At 34.1% G+C, this 18,872-nt stretch overlaps 1 protein-coding gene across 4 annotated transcripts in view; it reads left to right on the top strand.

The window, feature by feature from the left end:
• Positions 1–13,994, top strand: part of TSC22D2 (TSC22 domain family member 2) — a 47,940-nt gene extending 33,946 nt beyond the window's left edge. For 2 of the 4 annotated variants that reach the window (XM_037150406.2, XM_037150407.2), the window contains 2 exons: positions 11,243–11,294; positions 12,268–13,994. In XM_037150406.2, the coding sequence (XP_037006301.2) occupies positions 11,243–11,294; positions 12,268–12,528 (313 nt within the window). In that variant the 3' untranslated portion in view covers positions 12,529–13,994. The remainder of the gene's footprint in view (positions 1–11,242; positions 11,295–12,267) is intronic. The other 2 variants (XR_005083219.2, XR_005083220.2) reach the window with 2 other exon arrangements.
• The last annotated feature ends 4,878 nt before the right edge of the window (positions 13,995–18,872 follow it).

The raw sequence follows: 18,872 nt of genomic DNA, 5'->3' as shown, positions 1-18,872 counted from the left end.
AGAGTTTTTGTTGTTTTTGTTTTAGAGAGAGGGGACTGGAAGGAGAAAGAGTGGGAGAGAAACATCAATGTGTGGCTGCCTCTCATGTGTTTCCCTACTGGGGACCGGGTCTGCAACCTAGGCATGTGCCCTGCTTAGGAATCAAACTGGTGACCCTTTGCTCCTACTGGGGACCAGGTCTGCAACCTAGGCTGTGCCCTGCTTAGGAATCAAACTGGTGACCCTTTGCTTCACAGGCCCGTGCTCAATCCACTGAGCTACACCAGCCAGGGCCAAATCTTAGAGTTGTAAATTCATTTCTTTATCTTCAGAGGGGAAAGGAAGGAGAGAGGGAGAGAAATATCAATGTATGGTTGCTCCTTGTGTGTCCCCTGCTGGTAACTGGCTCCTGCCGGGAACTGGCCTGCAACCCAGGCATGTGCCCTGACTGGGAATCGAACCGCGATCTTTTGGTTTGCAGGCCTGTGCTCAGTGCACTGAGCTATACCAGCCAGGCCCAAATCTTAAGAGGTTTTTATTTCCCTTGACATTCTTTATCATGTTCTTCAATCTTGTTCCTTTTTGTATGATGATGCCATAAAAATTTCCTTAGGTAATGAGAGTGCTATTATCTCCTTGTAGTCAAGAAGAAAGAATGCTCTTGATAACTTTTTAAAGGAGAATTGATCTTTATGACAAAATGACTGTTAAACATAGTCCTTTCTCCAGAAGACTTTTTCTAAATCTTTATTCTTTTCCTAACCCAGTGGAAGTAATTTGAACTCCTATTTAGGTTTTTAATCTCTTAATTTATATTAGGAATTTTCATTGAATTTTTCTCCTTTTCTATTTAAATTTTGTACTTTCTAGGAAAGATAGCTCTTAATATCTGTATTGAAAAACATAGATCTTTTACTAGATGAAGGTGTACTTTTAATTGCTAAATTTGATGTTTTTAGAAGTTGGTTGTCATCAGCTGCCTTTTCAAAAGACTAAAAGAATGATTTTAGAATATCTGGAATTATGGAACTACATCCATTTCATTCCTTTTCCATGTAACTACATTATTTAGATTTTTGTTTGGTATTCTGAGCTAGATATCATCTGACAAATTGTAAAATCCTTTCTAATTCCTCCCCCCTTTTTTACTCTTAGGTACCAGTCTACATCTCAGTCAGTCTACATAATTGTTAGTCACATACTGTTTTCCTAGTCTCCATGAAGTACTTTAAAGTAGCCAGGACTAGAGTATCAAATTTTCAATTTGCACTTAAGCCCCTTAGCATGTAGCCTTCATTCCCTAATAATGAATTGTGCTGTCATCAAATTATCTGTTGCTGCTGTGTAAACAGTACAGTGAAATCTCTTTCAAGAGAGCCTCTCTAGCAATAACCAGTGTGGTGCAGTTAGTAGAGTGCTGTCCCCTGCTGAGCAGAAGATCACTGGTACAATTTGTGGTCAGCGCACATGCCTAGGTTGCAGGTACAGTCCCCAGTCAGGACATGTATCAGAGGCAACCCATCCATGTTTTGCTCTCACATAAATGTATCTCTTCCTCTCTTTCTTCCTCCCTTCCTCTATAAATAAATAAATAAGTAAGTAAATCAATAAATAAAAATTAAGAGAGCTCACTCTAAATGTAGGCACTCCAACATTGTGAAAATGCAACCTTCCTCCCACCCCTTTCCCATACCCTTTCTTATTTCACACTGACTCAGGAAGGAAGTAAATTTTTCATCCTGTCAGACCTTGTTTAATGTTAAGTCTAATAAGAAACAACTACCTAGTGCATATGCTCATTTGTCTTAAATACAATTTCATGTTTTTATAACATTTAAATGTTTACTTTGAAATAATAGAATATTAATTAAACTGTCTTAGTTCATTTGGAATATTTGGGTTGTAATGGTAAAATTGCTATGTGTATTTCACTTTTGTATTATTCTCTAGTATTTCCAAACTAAATTTTTACATCTTTCCTGAATGTTTTAATAGAAGTAATTTCAGTTCAGCTAGTTGTTGAATTGTTTGCTTAGAGTAGCTCCACATGAAAAAACTATAATATCAGAATTTTACTACCAAATACTAAAATAATTCCCCCCAAGTGTTATAACTTGGAAATGTAAAGTTATCTGGGAAAAGAAGGTGAAGTTAATATTAATCTTACCTACATCTTCTTTGGAATGCATTTTTATTGTGTAAGTTTACATAGCCTATTATATCACAGATGTGTATTACAAACTTTTACTATTTACCTGCCAGAACCACCTCCAACAGAAATTACTAGAAGTTATGAACATTATTTACACCATATTTTAAAGTGACTATAATTCACTCTAAGCCAAGGAAATAAGTTTACAAATCACAAATATAACTTGACATTGATCATTGTTTTTTATGTCGAGTGTAGTAACTTATCTTCTAGAATGAAATAAATAGTTCCTAAAGAAAGTGAAATTGTTGGCTCCTCTTCCCTCCTTTATCCCTTTCCTGTTTGCCATTCGTTCATATCTTGAGTTCACATGTTACAGGGTAATAACTCCATCAGTCATTTGCATTTTGGAGTGTTTTTTATTGTTCTCCAAAACTCAATGAAAGTAGTCTTACTCATGCCCCTGTCCCCCATCTGCCTGCCTTCCTAAACAGATAACCACTTCTTAGTTTGTATGTGTATTCTTTGTTTCTTCATGCATAAACAAATACAATATACAATATTGTCTCCCCCTTCACACAAATGCTAATATACACACACCTGTACCTTTACTTTTAAAGATCTCTAGGACACATTTCAGAAATGTATCTTTGTGGGTTTTATTTTTATAGATAGGTAGTATCCAGTTAAATGAATGGTTCTACCACAATTTATTTAACCAGTTCCCTACTGATGGAAGTCTTGCTGTTATAAACAGGGCTCTAATGAGTAGCCTTGTAATAAGCACATTTCCTGTGTATGTATAAATACCAGTAGGTTAAATTCCCATATGTAAGATGTTGGCTCAAAGAATGAGTAAATGTGTGTGTATGTTCACAAAATTACTCTCTGTATTGGTTATACCACTTGCAACAGCACTGCATAAAAAGGCCCATTTTCCCACAGCCTCACTAACAGTATATTAAATTTTGATGTATTTGTCAGTAGTTTTGGGTAAATTATATTACATTATAGTTTTAATCTGCATTTTATTATAAATGAGATATTGAATATTTTTCATGTCATTTCTTGTGAACTGTCATGTGAATTCTATCCATTTTGGAACTTTTAGTCTTATAGATCTGTAGAAGTACTTTACATTTTAGAGAAATTATTGAAGGTTTTTTTTCCCATATTTTCAGACATAACTAGAAAGAGCTTTCTCTCCTCAAAGTATTAGACATTCTTCCTAAACAGGCTTCTTAAAAGGCTGTGAATATAGATGATATATAGGGTTGGCCAAAAAGTCCATTCAGTTTTTTTTTTTTTTTTCATAAGATGGCTCTAGTAGTGTTTAGTTGTCTTTAACTTCATTTGAAACAATTTAGTTAACTTGATTATATTATGACAGCTCTCAATCAGCGTGCATTAAAAAAATCAAAATAGTTATTTTTTGTATAGCCATTTTAATATTGAAGATGGAGGCACATAAGCAACATTTTTGGCACATTATACTTTTTTATTTCAAGAAAGGTAAAAATGCAACTGAAATGCAAAAATAGATTTGTGTAGTGTATGGAGAAGGTGCTGTGACTGATCGGGTGTGTCAGAAGTGGTTTGCAAAGACTTGTGCTGGAGATTTCTCACTGGAAGATGTTCCGCAGCTGTGTGGACCAGTTGAAGTTGATAAGCCGTCAAGTTAAGACATTGAGAAAAATCATCATTATCATCTGCATGAGAGATAGCTGACTACTTGAAATACCCAAATCAAGTGTTGAAAATCATTTGCACCAGCTTGGTTATGTTAATCACTTTGATGTTTGGGTTCCACATAAATTAAGCAAAAGGAACCTTGATGTATTTCCACATGCGATTCTTTACTTAAAGGTAATGAAAATGTTCTTTTTGTAAAACAAATTGTGAGGAGCAATGAAAAGTGGATACTTTACAGTACTATAGAAGGGAAGAAATCATGGGGCAAGCAAAATGAACCACCACTAACCATACCAAAAGCTGGTCTTCATCCAAAGAAGGTGATGTGTGTATGGTGGGATTGGAAGCGAGTCCTCTGTGAGCTCCTTCCGGGAAATCAAACAATTAATTTTAACAAGAACTCCCCATTAGACCAGCTGAAGGCAGCACTGGGTGAAAAATGTTGGGAATCGGTCAACAGAAAATGCATAATCTTCCATCAGGATTACGCAAGATGGCATGTTTGGTTTGTTTGATGACCAGGGAAAAACTGTTACAGCTTGGCTGGGAAGTTCTGATTCATCCACCATATTCACCAGACATTATACTTTTGGATTTCCATTTATTTTGGTATTTGCAAAATTCTCTTAATGGAAAAAATTTTAATTCCTTCCCTGGAAGACACAAAATGCACCTGAAACAGTTCTTTGCTCAAAGCAATAAAGGGTTTGGGGAAGATGATATTATCAAATTGCCTGAAAGATGGCAAAAGGTAGTGGAACAAAACGGTGAATACATTGTTCAATAAAGGTATGTCTTTTATTTTTACTTAAAAACCAAAACAAACAAAAAAAAACCCAAAAAAACAGGTGAACTTTTTGGCCAACCCATTGTCTCAAGACAAACAGAGTCTGAGGTAGGAGAGGGCCTTTGTATTGACTGTGTACTTTTTTATGTGTCATCTTTGAATTTATTTTTTACCATGTGTGTATATTTTTTAACTTTTATTTTGAAATAATTATAGTCATAAGTTGCCAGAAAAAAAAGTCCAGGGAGGTCTCGTGTATCCCTTCACCCAGTCCCCTCAGTGGTGACATCATACATGACTTGAGTATAACATCCAAAGCCAGGAAATTGACAGCAATACAATCCACAGCATGTATCTTTTATTACTCTCTTTAAACATCCTTTTCTGACCATAATTTTGACCTAAAATTAATTGGATGAATGTAAAATATTCTGAGGGCATTGGTGGGCAAAGTTTTTGTAGGTGCTAAAAACAAAGATCAATCCTGATACAAATATTTAGCTGGGTTTTTAATAGTTCCTTGATAAAAGCTTTTATTATACTATTGTAAAACTGGTTACTTGAGAAAATAATAGTATTCAGTTTTGTGAGTATCCCTTTTACCTGCTTTGTTTAGCATGAGTACTAGCTTTCACAAAAATCACTTAGTTTGTCTTAACAATAATAAAATTCCCCAGGGGGCACTTTTGTGAGTTTTTTAAATCACGAAATATAACATTACTTGTTTTTACATTGGTATAACTTATGATCAGTAATTAGAATACATAAAATTTTGAATGTTTTAGCTTAATTTACTCTTAGCTTTGATAGTTTTATTCTTAATCACACAAGTTTGCATTTGGCCAGAGATTAAGCCTACATGAATTTTATCTGTTTAGGCTTTTTTTGGATGGAGAATTGCTATTTGCTCTTAAATTGTTAAGCTATAAATATTTTTTCAGTTCCTCTTACAGAAGAGTAATGGATTTTTGTTCCTACTTAACAGGCTTGCTAAGCTAGGTTCATTACATTTATTTTTTTGAAATCAGCTTAATGTTTTTTTTTTTAAACAAAGCATGAATTTCTTAGAGAAAAGGCAAAAATGTTACCTGGGTTTGAATTAATGCATGTTAGTAGTAATGTTATTTATAGAGCTCCCTGTGTGGGGGAGGAGGACAGTGTTGAAGGTTATGTTATACTGGAAACAGTAGGTGATTTCTAAGGACTGGCCTCAAGAATGTTTATAGCTTCTACCTAAGAGTTTATGAAGAATTATTTTTACTTGGTTTGGATAGGGGGCGTTGAGCATAAGAATAGCAGATATGCCAGCTCAATCAAAGAAGTCTATTCTTTACACATAAAAGATTTGATTTTGGCCCTGGCTGGTGTGGTTCAGTGGATTGAGCTTTGGCCTGCAAACTGAAGGGTCACTGGTTTGATTCCCAGTCAGGGCACATGCCTGGGTTGTGGGCCCAGGTCCCCAGTAGGAGGTGTAGACAACCACACATTGGTGTTTCTCTCCCTCTCTTTCTCCTTTCCTTCCCCTCTCTAAACATAAATAAATAAAATCTTAAAAGATTTAATTTTATACTTGGGAAATTTCTATAGTGGATTTTGTGATTGTGACACAAAAAGTTAGAAGGGTCTTTGAGTAAAGCAAGGTAATTTTCTTTTGCAGTATTCTGTATATACATATATTTAAGATACCTTCAGCTTTTAACAGACAAAAAGAATATTAATTCTTAGCAAATAGGTAACTATACTGGATGTCTAAAGATCATTGAGCAAGCATCTTTTCCAAGAAGTTACCTCCCTTGTTCTCAGAGCTGAACCTCTTCTAGGAATGTGCTAGATAAGATAAATGGCAATTATGAACAGTTTTAAGTTTTGGATTTGTGCTTATGGTTTCACAACTAGCATATGGGGCTTAGTCAAAGTGCTCTTCATACACAACTCTATTATGTCATTATAGATTGGGTTGGTTTTGGTTTTTTTTCAGTCTTACTGTTAGGTTTTTTAAAAAAGGCATGTGTTTTGATATTATTAGGTCTGGGTTTGAATCCTGTCCCCAGCATTGTGTTTTTGAGTAAGCTGTTGACCTCAGTCTTCTGAACTGTGGAATGAGAATGCTGCTCATGTTTGTAGTAATACTTAACTAAAATAATCTGTGCCTGCCAAAAACTAGACAGTTATTTAAGTTTTTTTTCCCCTCTACCTTGCTGCTTTGTTAATTAGCATTTATATCCAGAGGAGAACAGAAGATAAAGTAGTCAATATGTAAGAGAAGTAATTTGCACTATTTCTATTTTAAACAAGTAGCCATGATGTCTCTGTCCACACTAATAAAGAAAAAATTAATTTTATTCCCCATAGTTGTGTGTGTGTGTGTGTGAGAGAGAGAGAGAGAGAGATCACGTTATTACTCTGGTTTTAATTTTTAGAAAAATGGGATGGTTTGTACGAATTTGCTGAGCTTGAGAGTATAAACAAAGCATTTAGTCTATTAAGAAGGATGAAAGTATGGGGAACTTGTGAAGCTAGAGCAGGGATGTCAAACTCATTTTCACTGGATGCCACATCAGCCTTGACAAATGTAGAGCTTCTTGCCCCTAGTTAAGCAGTAGTTACATTTACACAGTCCTAAAATAATACATTTGGCCCTTTGAAAGCAACTGTGAGGCTGATGTGGCCCACAGTGAAAAAGAGTTTGATACCCCTGAGCTAGAGGTTTCTATCTGACCTCTTGTCTTCTCAGAAGTTGAGACTTCTCTGGCCTCATGAAGTTGCAAATGATCTGTTCTGATAAGAATAAGGAGGTCTGGGAAGAAATGCTGTGGTATCAGGGGCCAGTTGGGATGAATTAAAACATGAATAGCAACATGGAAAGCCAAGCTATCTTGCTGTAGCATTGATTCTTTTGAGTTTTACTTCTCCTTTAAATGTGATTTTAATTTACTTTATAAAAACCCTACATTCAGGCCCATTTGGTTCTTTAGGGGCTGCAATTCTAGTAAATAAAAATCCAACATAAAAGAAAATGCAGCCATTCTTGTTGTTTTCCCCCCATAGGTTCTATACTCCTGTCAGTTTTCTCCATATGCATAATTTTTAGTAAATGCTAATGAAGGTATGATTTTATTCTAAAAGAGTAACCCATTGTAAACAGGAAGTTTCTTTTTTAAAAAGAAAATTATCTCTTTGTATAGCACTTAAAGTTTACAAGAGTAGTTACAAAGTCTTAGGAAACCTTCCCTTAGGGACCGTATGTTCAGAAACTGGTTAACATCAAGTTATAGCGTGGTGAATGCAATAATAAAAAGAAAGTAACATATACTACTACACCATTAGGTTAAGAAAGCAAACGAAGGGAAATTATTCATTCTGCTTCAGTTGATCTTTCTCATTTTAAAAGAGAACATGAAGCCCAAACCACTATGTTGATTTTGAACACAGTAGGATTTTGAACACATGTTCTGGGATTTTGAAATAGAATACCCTCTTATCCACTTATTTAAGACTACCTCCTATATTGGTATCTTTATTATAAATCAAGCTATTTTAAAGCAGTAGTTCTCAAACTTTAGGTTTTATCAGAATCATCTGGATGGGTTATTAAAATAGATTTCTTGGGTCCCACCTCAAGAGTATCTAATTCATATTGGCCTGGGGTATATCCAAATACTTATATTTCCAACAAGATCTTGTGCAATGCTGATGCTGCTGGTCTAGGGACTGTACTTTGAGATTTAGTCTAACTCAAAAAATATTAATGACTTCCTATTATAAACCAGTAATTGTTTCAAATCCAATTATGATCTCATTGACTCTTTCAGTATACATTTGAACTTCTATGTGCCAAGCACTGTGTTCATTCTTCACACAGGTCAGGAAGATAAGGAACCTCCCTCAAGGAGCAGAGAGTTAACAGTGGTAGTATTAAGTGGAGAGTTAAGTGAGTTTAAACTCACTTAATCATCACAGGAATTTATGAATTGGGGCATGTAATCCTTATTTTAGATGAAAAAAAAAGGTCTAAAAAGGTTAAATAATTCCCCAGAATTCACACAGTGAGTATATGGAGAAACCAGAATTTGCTAATCTGCTTTCCTGGTTATGCACTGTAAAAAGTTTGTGAAGATTAGTGGACCATAGGAGGGATGGAGTAATTAGTTCTACCTTAGGAAATTAGAAGGCAGCATGGAAAAGATGGCACTAGAATATCTTAAGGAACAAGTGAAAGATAACCAAATGAATTAGAACTATCAGCATTTCCAGTTGAAGGAGCATACAGAGGCATGGAAACCTGAGAGAATATGTGTTCCACAGACTGAAAATAGTTATGTAAGATTATAATACAGTAGGCCAAATGGAGTATGAGGGGAAAGGAAACTCTAGAAGGCAGTGCTCAAGGTTATGAAGGGTTTTGTGTACTGGGCTAAGAACTTTTCAAAACAGAATTAAGTTTTTATTATTCTTTCTCTTACAAGTTTCATCTCTGTTAGCCCATGGTTCTCAAAGTACATTTGATATGGTCTCTCTGGCAGTAGAATCAGCATCACCTGGAAACTTGTTAGAAGTGAAAATTCCTGGGCTCCAACCTAGATGTACTGTATCAGAAACTGAGGTGGAGCCCAGCAGCCTTTGTTTTAAGAAGACCTCCAGATGACTCTGGTGCTAAAGTTTGAGAACCACTGCAGTAGGTTATAGAATTCTCAAATTCTTCAAAATAGCCAAAGGTCACTGTAGTGATAGTAGTATCTGACTGAATTCTATTAAAGTACAATGTTTAACAAAACTGAAGTATTAATACCTTTTAAGGGACATATTTTTAACATGATTTATTTATGTTTTGAAATCCAGTCCCTCTTGCTGTTAAGAGAGAGTCAGGACTAAGTTTGTTAAATCAGGAAAAAAATATGCTAATTATTGTTCTTTTGCTAAGGGAATGATTTGGAAACTTAACTGATTTTATTTTACTTATCAAAAAGAGGCAGTGAAGCTTTTCTTTAGAGTTCGGGGTTTTTTTGTTTGTTTGTTTGCTTGTTAATATATAAAACTGGTATTAAAATTAGCATTTAAGGTGTTGTGTTTAAAACAGATGTGTTAAAAGAATTGAATATTTAAGTCATGAAATGGCTAAAACTAATTCCGTTTTTCCTTGACATAGAAATAAAAAATGTAGAAAGTATAATCTAAAATTCTTGGGCAAAAAAACATTAATCTAAATGCCTATCACTATCTTTTTTATCAAATTGTGGCCAATATGAGTACTTATTAATGGTAGATCCTTCCCAGTTACTTAAGTAGACAGAAGTTCCTTTTCATCTTAGAAATAGCAGCAGCAAAAAGTGAAATTAGTATGCTGTCATTAATGTTGTTCATGCTTAGATAAACAAACTTAGTGTTTTCTCCACAAACTGATTCAGAGCTTTGAGGATTAAGAAGTGGCAAGGCCAGGGATGCATTGAAACCAGTCCCTTCATTTTATGGATAAGGAAACTGAAGTCCAGGGAAGTTTAAATAGTTGATTTGCTAATGGTCACATAGGTAGTGAGTAGCAGGACCAGGATTATAACCATATATACTTAGACTATAATATAAAAGGCACCACTACATCAGACACATTCCTGAGACCCAGTTTGATACAACATTGAAGGTCCACATCTAAAGTAAAATACTTTACAGTTATCAAGGTTTTCTTGGCTAGGGTATATTTTACAGAGAGCATTTAGTAAAGTTTTATAAAAAGTTGCTTAAAGACTTCTTTTTGTATTGATTCAGAGGACTAAAGTATTAGATTTGTCGTTATAAAAAAACTTTATAACTGTTCAAAATTTACAAAACACCAAGAAAAAGATAGGGAGCCTCACTACACTTACTATTTAATACACAAGAGACTATAAACTGCCAAAGACGACAGTTATTTACTCTTCTGTATCAGTATCATACAAATTGCTAAGCCGATATTTGAACTTAGATGTACTTACCAGCTAGACTACCACTTATTTCCAAGAAAAACTGGTTCCAAAGCACATTCCTTACCTAGTAGGTGATTTTGCCAGCTAGTAACCTACAATCAAAGCTCCATAGTTTAGCCAGAATTTTGAGTTCCTTGTTAACCAACCCTGCAAGTACTGTTTGCCCTAAAGCCCTCTGAATCATTTTTATGAGCCAGATCTAAAAATTGTTAAAGCAGATATTAAAATATCAAATCTATAGAAGAAAAGTCATCATCTGAAGTTTAATGCAATAAGTAACTACTGAGTGGGTTTCCACCTGAAAAGCAATTTAGGATATGTAGCTGTTCGTTGAAGTTTAAGAGTTGTGGAGAGGGTACTGTTCATTCAGATTTTATCTTTTTAATCGCTGAATTGAGAAACCCTGAATAAAATTGTAAAGTAGCATATTTTGCCATCAGCAAATTAGAAAAGTTGAAACTACAAAGGATTTTTAGAAGTGTCATCTATTTACTGAGATCCTCATTTTCGAAATGAGAGCTCTCTTAGTACTAAAATTGTGAGAATAGACTTAATAAACTTTGAATTACTATTTTTTGTTTTAAGTAACACACAGATGTTCTTAATTATTTTAAGAATTGGAAGGGAGATTACATTTTTTAGAATAATTTAATGAAATATTCTAATTTTTTCCAGTGCATCTGGGGGAGGTGTTGTAGCCATTGACAACAAAATAGAACAAGCAATGGTAAGTAAAAGTTTATAGCCTTTATTTTATAGATTGCTGGTTGTGCAAAGCACTTGGTTTATATCAATTGTAAAAAAACAAACCTAATTTCTTTAAACCAAGATGACCAAAGTAATTTTTTAATAATGAGATTTAACTGAAGATGTTAGAACATTGAGAATCTTAGTCTAAAAATATCAATGGAGTATATATTTTCCCCATTTGAACATCTCACATTTTTCTTGCATTGCCATTGATAAGAGCCATTTGGGAGTTATACAGTCAAAATGCATTATGTTTTTCCGAGTATTTCAGCATCAGAAATATTTAGAGACCAAAAAAGTATTAAAATGAAAACTTCAGCTGGAAATTTTTGTCATCCTTTGGTCATATGCAGACACTGTTTTATTCAGCTTTAATGAATAGACTTGTTCTGTTGATTCTGGTTCTGATTTCTATTACTATCAAATATTGTTATTTCCTTAAAGATACTCTGTTCATGTTATATAAAATATTCTGATTCAAATTTATTAAAACTGTAGCAAAACTATAAATAAGGATTGTTAGTCTCAAACTATTAAAAAACACAAGGTTTTAAGGTTGGAAATTGCAGGATCACCTTATCTCTTAAAGCAGTACTATGTAACTAGTTTAATATCAGACAGTTTAATATCCTTTTCCCACATCTAAGCATATGACTTTCAAACTTTTTTAATTCTAAGGTTATAATCGAGAATTTAAAGAGCTAATATTTTTGGAAATCTCTTCAAACTTTGAAAAGAAAATCCTGGGCTTGCTGCCCTAGTTGGAAACTGGATTTTTTCCACCCCATCTCCTTTAGGGCCATTCAAGATACAGTAGAAATATGAAAAGCAAGAGTAGGAAAACTGATATAAAAACACCTTTCGTTCATAAGGCACTGGGTAGGCTAGAACCAAATAGCAACACCTTTTCCTTTCTTTCTTTTTGACATTCCTAATTTTGTTTTTCACAGGATTTGGTGAAAAGCCATTTGATGTATGCAGTAAGAGAAGAAGTGGAAGTTCTAAAGGAACAAATAAAAGAATTAGTTGAAAGAAACTCTTTACTTGAACGAGAAAATGCACTGTTAAAATCTCTTTCAAACAATGATCAATTATCCCAACTCCCAGCCCAACAGGCCAATCCTGGTAGCACTTCTCAACAGCAAGCAGTGATAGCACAGCCTCCGCAGCCAGCGCAACCTCCACAGCAGCCGAATGTCTCCTCAGCATAAAGCTTTCTTGCCTCATTAAGAAAAAAACTGAAAGCAGTCTATCTTGTGTGCCACTGGTGTTCTTTCCACTTTATACGAAAGCAAGTAGCCATGCTTCGGTTGTGTGTTTGGCCTTTTCAGTATTAGACAATCATTCTACAAGAGCTTTTCCTCTCTTTGAGATGACATGCAGCACTGTTGATGTCCAGCTTTACGTCATCAGTACACAAGGAGAATAATAATTGGGGTTTATGAAAGCAAGCAAAGTCTGCCTTTTACCTGGTGGGCATGAGTGGGGTCTTTTAAGAGCTTTGGTGGCTCTTCCGTGTTTCTATTACATGGATTTACCCTGAGCCTTCCTATCATATTATAAATAACAGTTCATCTAAAGAGCCACTTTTCTTTCAATATCAGTAACATTTGCCTATATAAGTTTTCATTTATTTGTGTTTTATTTATTACAGGGCTGCTATTTTCATAATGTACATGAACAATGTCACAGAACTTTTTTAATTTTTTGAATAATTATAAGTATCAGTAAAGGAATTGAAAGACAGGATTGCATTTAATAGATAAAATGTTTAGGCAATAATTGAACAAAAGAATCCTGGCATATTTCTAACACTAATGGCAATTTACCTTCGGTATTTATTTTTAGTAGTGAAGACCCAGCTTGAATGTAAATTTTGTATAGTGTAAGTATGAAGAACATAGTGCAACTGTACAGGTAGTCACCAGTTATTGTGATATAATAAATAATTGGGCTATTTTGATGAAGAAAACTTTGTTCATTTGTTTCTACTTTCTAATAGAAAAATTGCCACGATTCCTCTGCTTTTTGACATTTCGTATGACTTTTTTTTGAGAGGGTGGGAATAAAAAGCTGTGAAATTGTTCAACCTACTTTGTAACCAAAGAAGCAAAGCTGTGTAATGGAGTTTTTGTTTGTTTTTTTATATATATATAATGCACATTCTTTGTTTTTTTTTTTTTTTTTAGTGTTTTCTTGGTCACAATTTTCTTTACTGTCTAGCATGATCTGCATGACCTATACTCTTTGAACCACTTTCGTACCTCATGTTTTTATCCAGCACTCTTATTGTAATATGTACTAGTCTGTGAACAATGTCAAATAAAAAAGAACGAACAGGTAGTATGGTGGAGCTGAGCTAGTGTACTATACACTAGTTGTAAAATACAAAAAAATTAAGTGAGCCATCTTTTGTTCATTTAAAATGGTGTTTTGAATTTCGTATGCAGAAAACGTTTTGTTACATTGCAGATTTTAATGTATTTAATAAATGCAACTTGCAGATAAAGTGCAGTGTATACTGAGTATTTAAATTAAAATGTACATTTCATAAATACAGTTTCAAGAGAAAGCATCATTTTGTGTATACTAACACATTAAGTGTATATGTCAGAAATTGATGTATAAATATATATTTTAACACATTTTCTGGAATTAAACTGCAGTTTTGTTGAAATATTTGGCTCTATATGTGTTCAAAATTTAATTTGATTAGATTTGTACCTTCACAGTTCAGAATACTCCTTAAATGAAAACCCATGTTATTAAATAAAGACTTATTGATAGTTCTTAAATTTTCAAAGTAAAATAATTTAAAGAATGCAAGAGAGGTGAGCAATATTCATATTATGTCAATGACATTTAAGTAGAAAACCCTCGTCTACCAAAAACATTTACTTGAATTCAGAAAGGTGCCTATAGAGATTAACATGCTCTGTATCTATGGCCTGTTAGCTAATCAGGAGTTAATGAGAACCAATAGTTAGCTCTTTACATTAAAAGAGGATAAATAAGTATTCTTCTTTATGTATTTAAATAAAAACTTAATCAGATTAGCCAGAAACTAAATGCATAAGGTAAGGTATATGTGGGATTATCAACTATTTTATATTTTAGTTATGCTGCAGGATATATTGTTCAGTATAAACAAATTTTGACGTTAATAGATACCATTAGGAATAGCTAAAGGAACCCTAAAAATGTGAGAAAGATTTTAAGTAGAGCCACCACCGATGAGAGAAAGCAAAACTTCCATGTTGGAATGTTAACCAAAATGCTCACTTAGTTGCGGCCCTCAAGTGCCAACAGCAGATTTAATGCAGGTGGAGAAAAACTAGTATTAGGAAAGGTAGGAATTCATGAAAATACAACTTTTGGTTCTGGTGATAGAAAAACACTTTATAAACATAAAAGTAACAAACACAAAGAAAATGATTAGTGTTAGCTTAAAGTAATTAAAAGCAATTTTTTTACATTTTAAGAAAACAACAAAAGAGGAAACATGGATAGGCCACAGAAGAAGTAGTTTCTAAAGGTTCTGCCTTTAGTAACCTAAAAGATGGAAATCAATATTTAGAAAATTTTTATGTGTCTTTTAAATAGTGGAACCTGATATAGAAAGGCAAGCTTTTCTGTGTACTTCTAGAAAGCAATTTGGCAATATGTTTCGAGCCTTAAATATTAATATACTTTTCAGTTTAATGACATGAGAAGATACTGAACTCATGGTGCAATGTTAAAAAAATGCAAAACTATAATAGTACCTATTTTCTGCTTTTATCATTCCCTTTTTCCCTTTAAACTCGACCTTCCCTTATATACACCCCCCCCAAAAAAAAATAAAGGATGCCTTTACATCCTACTCATAAGGTGTGCTCTGACTCCAAAGTGAGGGCCAAGCTTAAGGGTGCAAAAGCTATTGTATTTTTCAGCATCAGATAACACTGTATTTGGAAACATAAATATTCTCCCAATTGATTAATTTGTTTAGTTTCAGTTTTACCTAAAAATTTAGGGTCTTTGCTCCACATGACTGACTGCAATATTAATTTATTGAGATGGCCAATTTCGGGGCAGTCTTTCTTACAGGAATGCCATCTATAATTTTCTTAGTGTGATGCTCATAGACCAGGGTGTTGCTTAAGATTTTTGTTATTTTAGCCAACTAGAAAGTCATAGAACATTTTGTTTCTGATATGGTAGTATATCTGTAATACAAGCCTAACTTTCCCCAAAGAAAATTTATTTTAGGTAGTTACAATGTGATTTTACAGCTAACTGTACACAAGCTTTGGATATTAAATATGCATTTACTTAATATATGTCCAAAATAGCTGGATATTTCCACTGTTTTTTCCAAAATTCTAAGTTAAGTAGGAGTATTAAGATAAGAACACTTTATCATCAATCATCCAGTGATGGATAATAACAACTGCCATTATTCCCAAAGAATTATTGCAGGTCAAAGATTGTGGTACTTCTACAAATTACAAACTCTAGTCACTCCTAGACCTTTAAAAAAGGGGCCAGTGATCCTAAAAATTAGAATAATCAAAATACTGTTCTTTGTGGAAATATTCATTTGTAGAACTAGAAATAGCTAATTTTCTGGGAACAAAGTTTAGGACAATCTAAAGTCATTTTTTAAGGCGGCTTTATAGTTCAGTTGCACAAATTTTGTGACTTGAATCCAGTCGCTTAAAAAGTCCTAAAAAGGACAAAGCCCAGCCCTCAAAATAACAGTTTAATCAAGGATATAAGGTAATCATTGATACAATGTAATAATAATAAAGATACACAGTCAAGAATGACTTTGTCAGGGAAGGTTTCCTCAAGAGATGAGACAGGTCATAAGAAAACTGCTCAAAGTTTTAAAGGAGAGTACAAAGCTTTTAGCCACAGATTTGTTTCATGGGTACAGGCAAAGATTACCTCACCTACTTTAGTTGCTTGGCTTCTGTCCATTCAGAAAGTAATGACTTATTGAATGATTTTAAGCAGTGGGATTGTGATCAAATTTGCATTTTGGGAAAGTTAAACACTACAGTGGCAGATGTGAGGTAGATTGGGAGCTGAAACTGGAAGCTAAGAATTAATTGATAAGGGACGATAATGATCCAGAAAAGAAATGATGAATACGTGAGCTTACATAGACAATCTGCGGTGCTCATGAAGGAAGTCTGTCTTGGGTCTTGCTGTACCATTTTGGCCTCCACAATGAACACTCCATTCTCAACATCAGGTATCCTTGCCTTTCTTGCTCCAAGGAAAGATCAGAGAGCCGCAAGACTTCGCCTGAGTCAGACTTTTCCTTCCAACAGTCATAGGTCTCTAGGAAAGTAAAATCTTAGTTTTCTGTTAAAGAAAATTCAAGAATTTAGCAAAAGGGGAATGAGTGGAAGTGGAAAATAGAGGATCCTTTTTTGTCACTAAATTCAGCCGTAAAGGTAAATTAAATATAGTCCTTTTATGGTGACTAGGGTTAGAGTGGCCAGAAGCCTCTCAGAGCTATCCCTTTCTCCCCAGAAAGGGTAATGTGGGTTCTGGCCCCATTGTAAGTACTGACAAACCATGTCAGGATAGGTTTTTGCTAGGCTTCAACCTTTCATTCTTCACCACCATTCACAAAATTCTTTCCTTTGTGTCCGTCATCTAAGAAATGACCTTATCTTCCACCTCCTCCTGCCTTAAGCCTACTAATCCATCTTTCTATTTTTTAGCAATACTAATAGTTTATTATTTAGTCATGTATATTTTAACCCAATTTTTCCTTTTCAACATTCCAGAATGCACCTATTTCATATATGTCTTTATCTGGTCACAGAAGTTCTAGAACAGGCTCTGTCCTCTGAATGAATATATTTGCTTTGTCAGTGGGGAGATTACTGTAGAGTGCTACTTAACAATTTCCTTAGTGGGCTACAGTTAGTACTACATGCTGTGTTCACAAATGAAAAAGGCTAAATGAGGCACTATACAAAGCAAGCTAAAAGTCATAGACATTTTTTTAACAGAATCATCATAAAAATAGCCTTTTGAAATTGGTAATGGTAAAGTAAGAAATGAATTTTGCACAGAATTTGTTTCACATACTTAGATGGTGAATTAGCTTTATAGTCCCTCTCCTCACCAGGGAAACTGATAGATTAGGCAGTTTGGGGAATTTTCCCATGGCCTGATTTCATGTGTTGAGCTATATAAAACCCAGCATCTAAGTTTATGGACTAAGTAAGACATTGTCTACAGAAGGGAAAGTTATCCCATTGAAAGAGGGAAGAAAAAGTTATTCTAGGTTAATCCTTAAAAATAACTGAGGCAAATGTCAGACTTCTCCTTTCTCATTTAAAAAAAAAAGCTGAGTTTATCATTCCATTTCATTCTTTTGCATGCCTAAGATATTTCTATATAACGACTATAAAGTATTCTCACTTACTGCAATCTAAACATCTAAAACGTTCTCCAGATCACAGTTATTGCTGTCATTTACAAGCATGCAACACATCTATTAATAAATTGTACCTGAAGAAGTCCACAGAAAGCAAGGACCTTTTTTCCCCATAATTGGGCATGAAATATTACAATATCAGATCAAGTTAGAATTCTCGTATTTCTACTAAAAATGCATTATAGTTTAATCAGGTGGCAAATGGACAGAAAAAAATACATGTAACTTTGTAAAGCCTCTAAAATAAAGGTTTTGTTTTCAAGAAGTTTGGCTTTTACTTTTTATCGTATAGAAACTATTGAAATGCAATTGAATTCTGTTTCTATTCAGGTGCTGCATACTGTGCTATGTGTTTGGGGATAGAGAGATGAATGGGACATGATTTGTACACTTCAGGAGCTCATAGTTAATATAAAAAGTAAAAGCTGAAGTGCCATTTTATTTATTCACAGTATATGTCATGGTTTATGGCCCTCGTATCATTTGAAGAATGAAAGGTTCGTATAAATCAACAGTAAAATTGTCATGCCACATGAAACTCTCTTACTTGCCTGGAAACAGCTCTAAATCACCACAAATATTTAACATCAAAAAGTGCTTTTAGAAAGAGGGGGCCTGCTGAAAAGCCTCTCCATCTTTTCTTTGAGCCTCTGAGTTGTCTCCTAAAAAAAAGAGGAACCAATCTGAGGGAGAAGCTTGTACATTTTTTAATAATCCAAGTTCGTAGAGAAAGAAACTGATCTAAATCAAACTTAACTAGAATTAACTAGAATGATGCCATGAATTGTTTCCTCTATTGTCTGACTAGCAACACATTTCCTTGACTGACAAAATCTGTCATTCATTCAATGAACCAGGTTAAGAATAACTCAGGTGCCTGATGCCAAAATTAAATCTAATAGCTGGGAATCTGGAAACAAAAACATCTTTTAAGTACATGATAAAAGTGACCTTTCAAAGTCAGTAGGGGAAGAACAGTTCATTTAACAAATAGTATTAAAATAACATAACCATTTGGGGAAAAAATAAATTTAGGCCTCCTAACTCATAAAAATTAATTCTAGCTAAACTTATAGTGAGTTTTATACTTTTTTGTCACATATCATTTTC

Source organism: Artibeus jamaicensis, unplaced genomic scaffold (assembly GCF_021234435.1).
Source record: "Artibeus jamaicensis isolate MK-2021 breed Jamaican fruit bat unplaced genomic scaffold, CSHL_Jam_final contig_466, whole genome shotgun sequence".
Classification (NCBI taxonomy): domain Eukaryota; kingdom Metazoa; phylum Chordata; class Mammalia; order Chiroptera; family Phyllostomidae; genus Artibeus; species Artibeus jamaicensis.
This window is presented reverse-complemented; position numbering and strand designations above follow the sequence as displayed.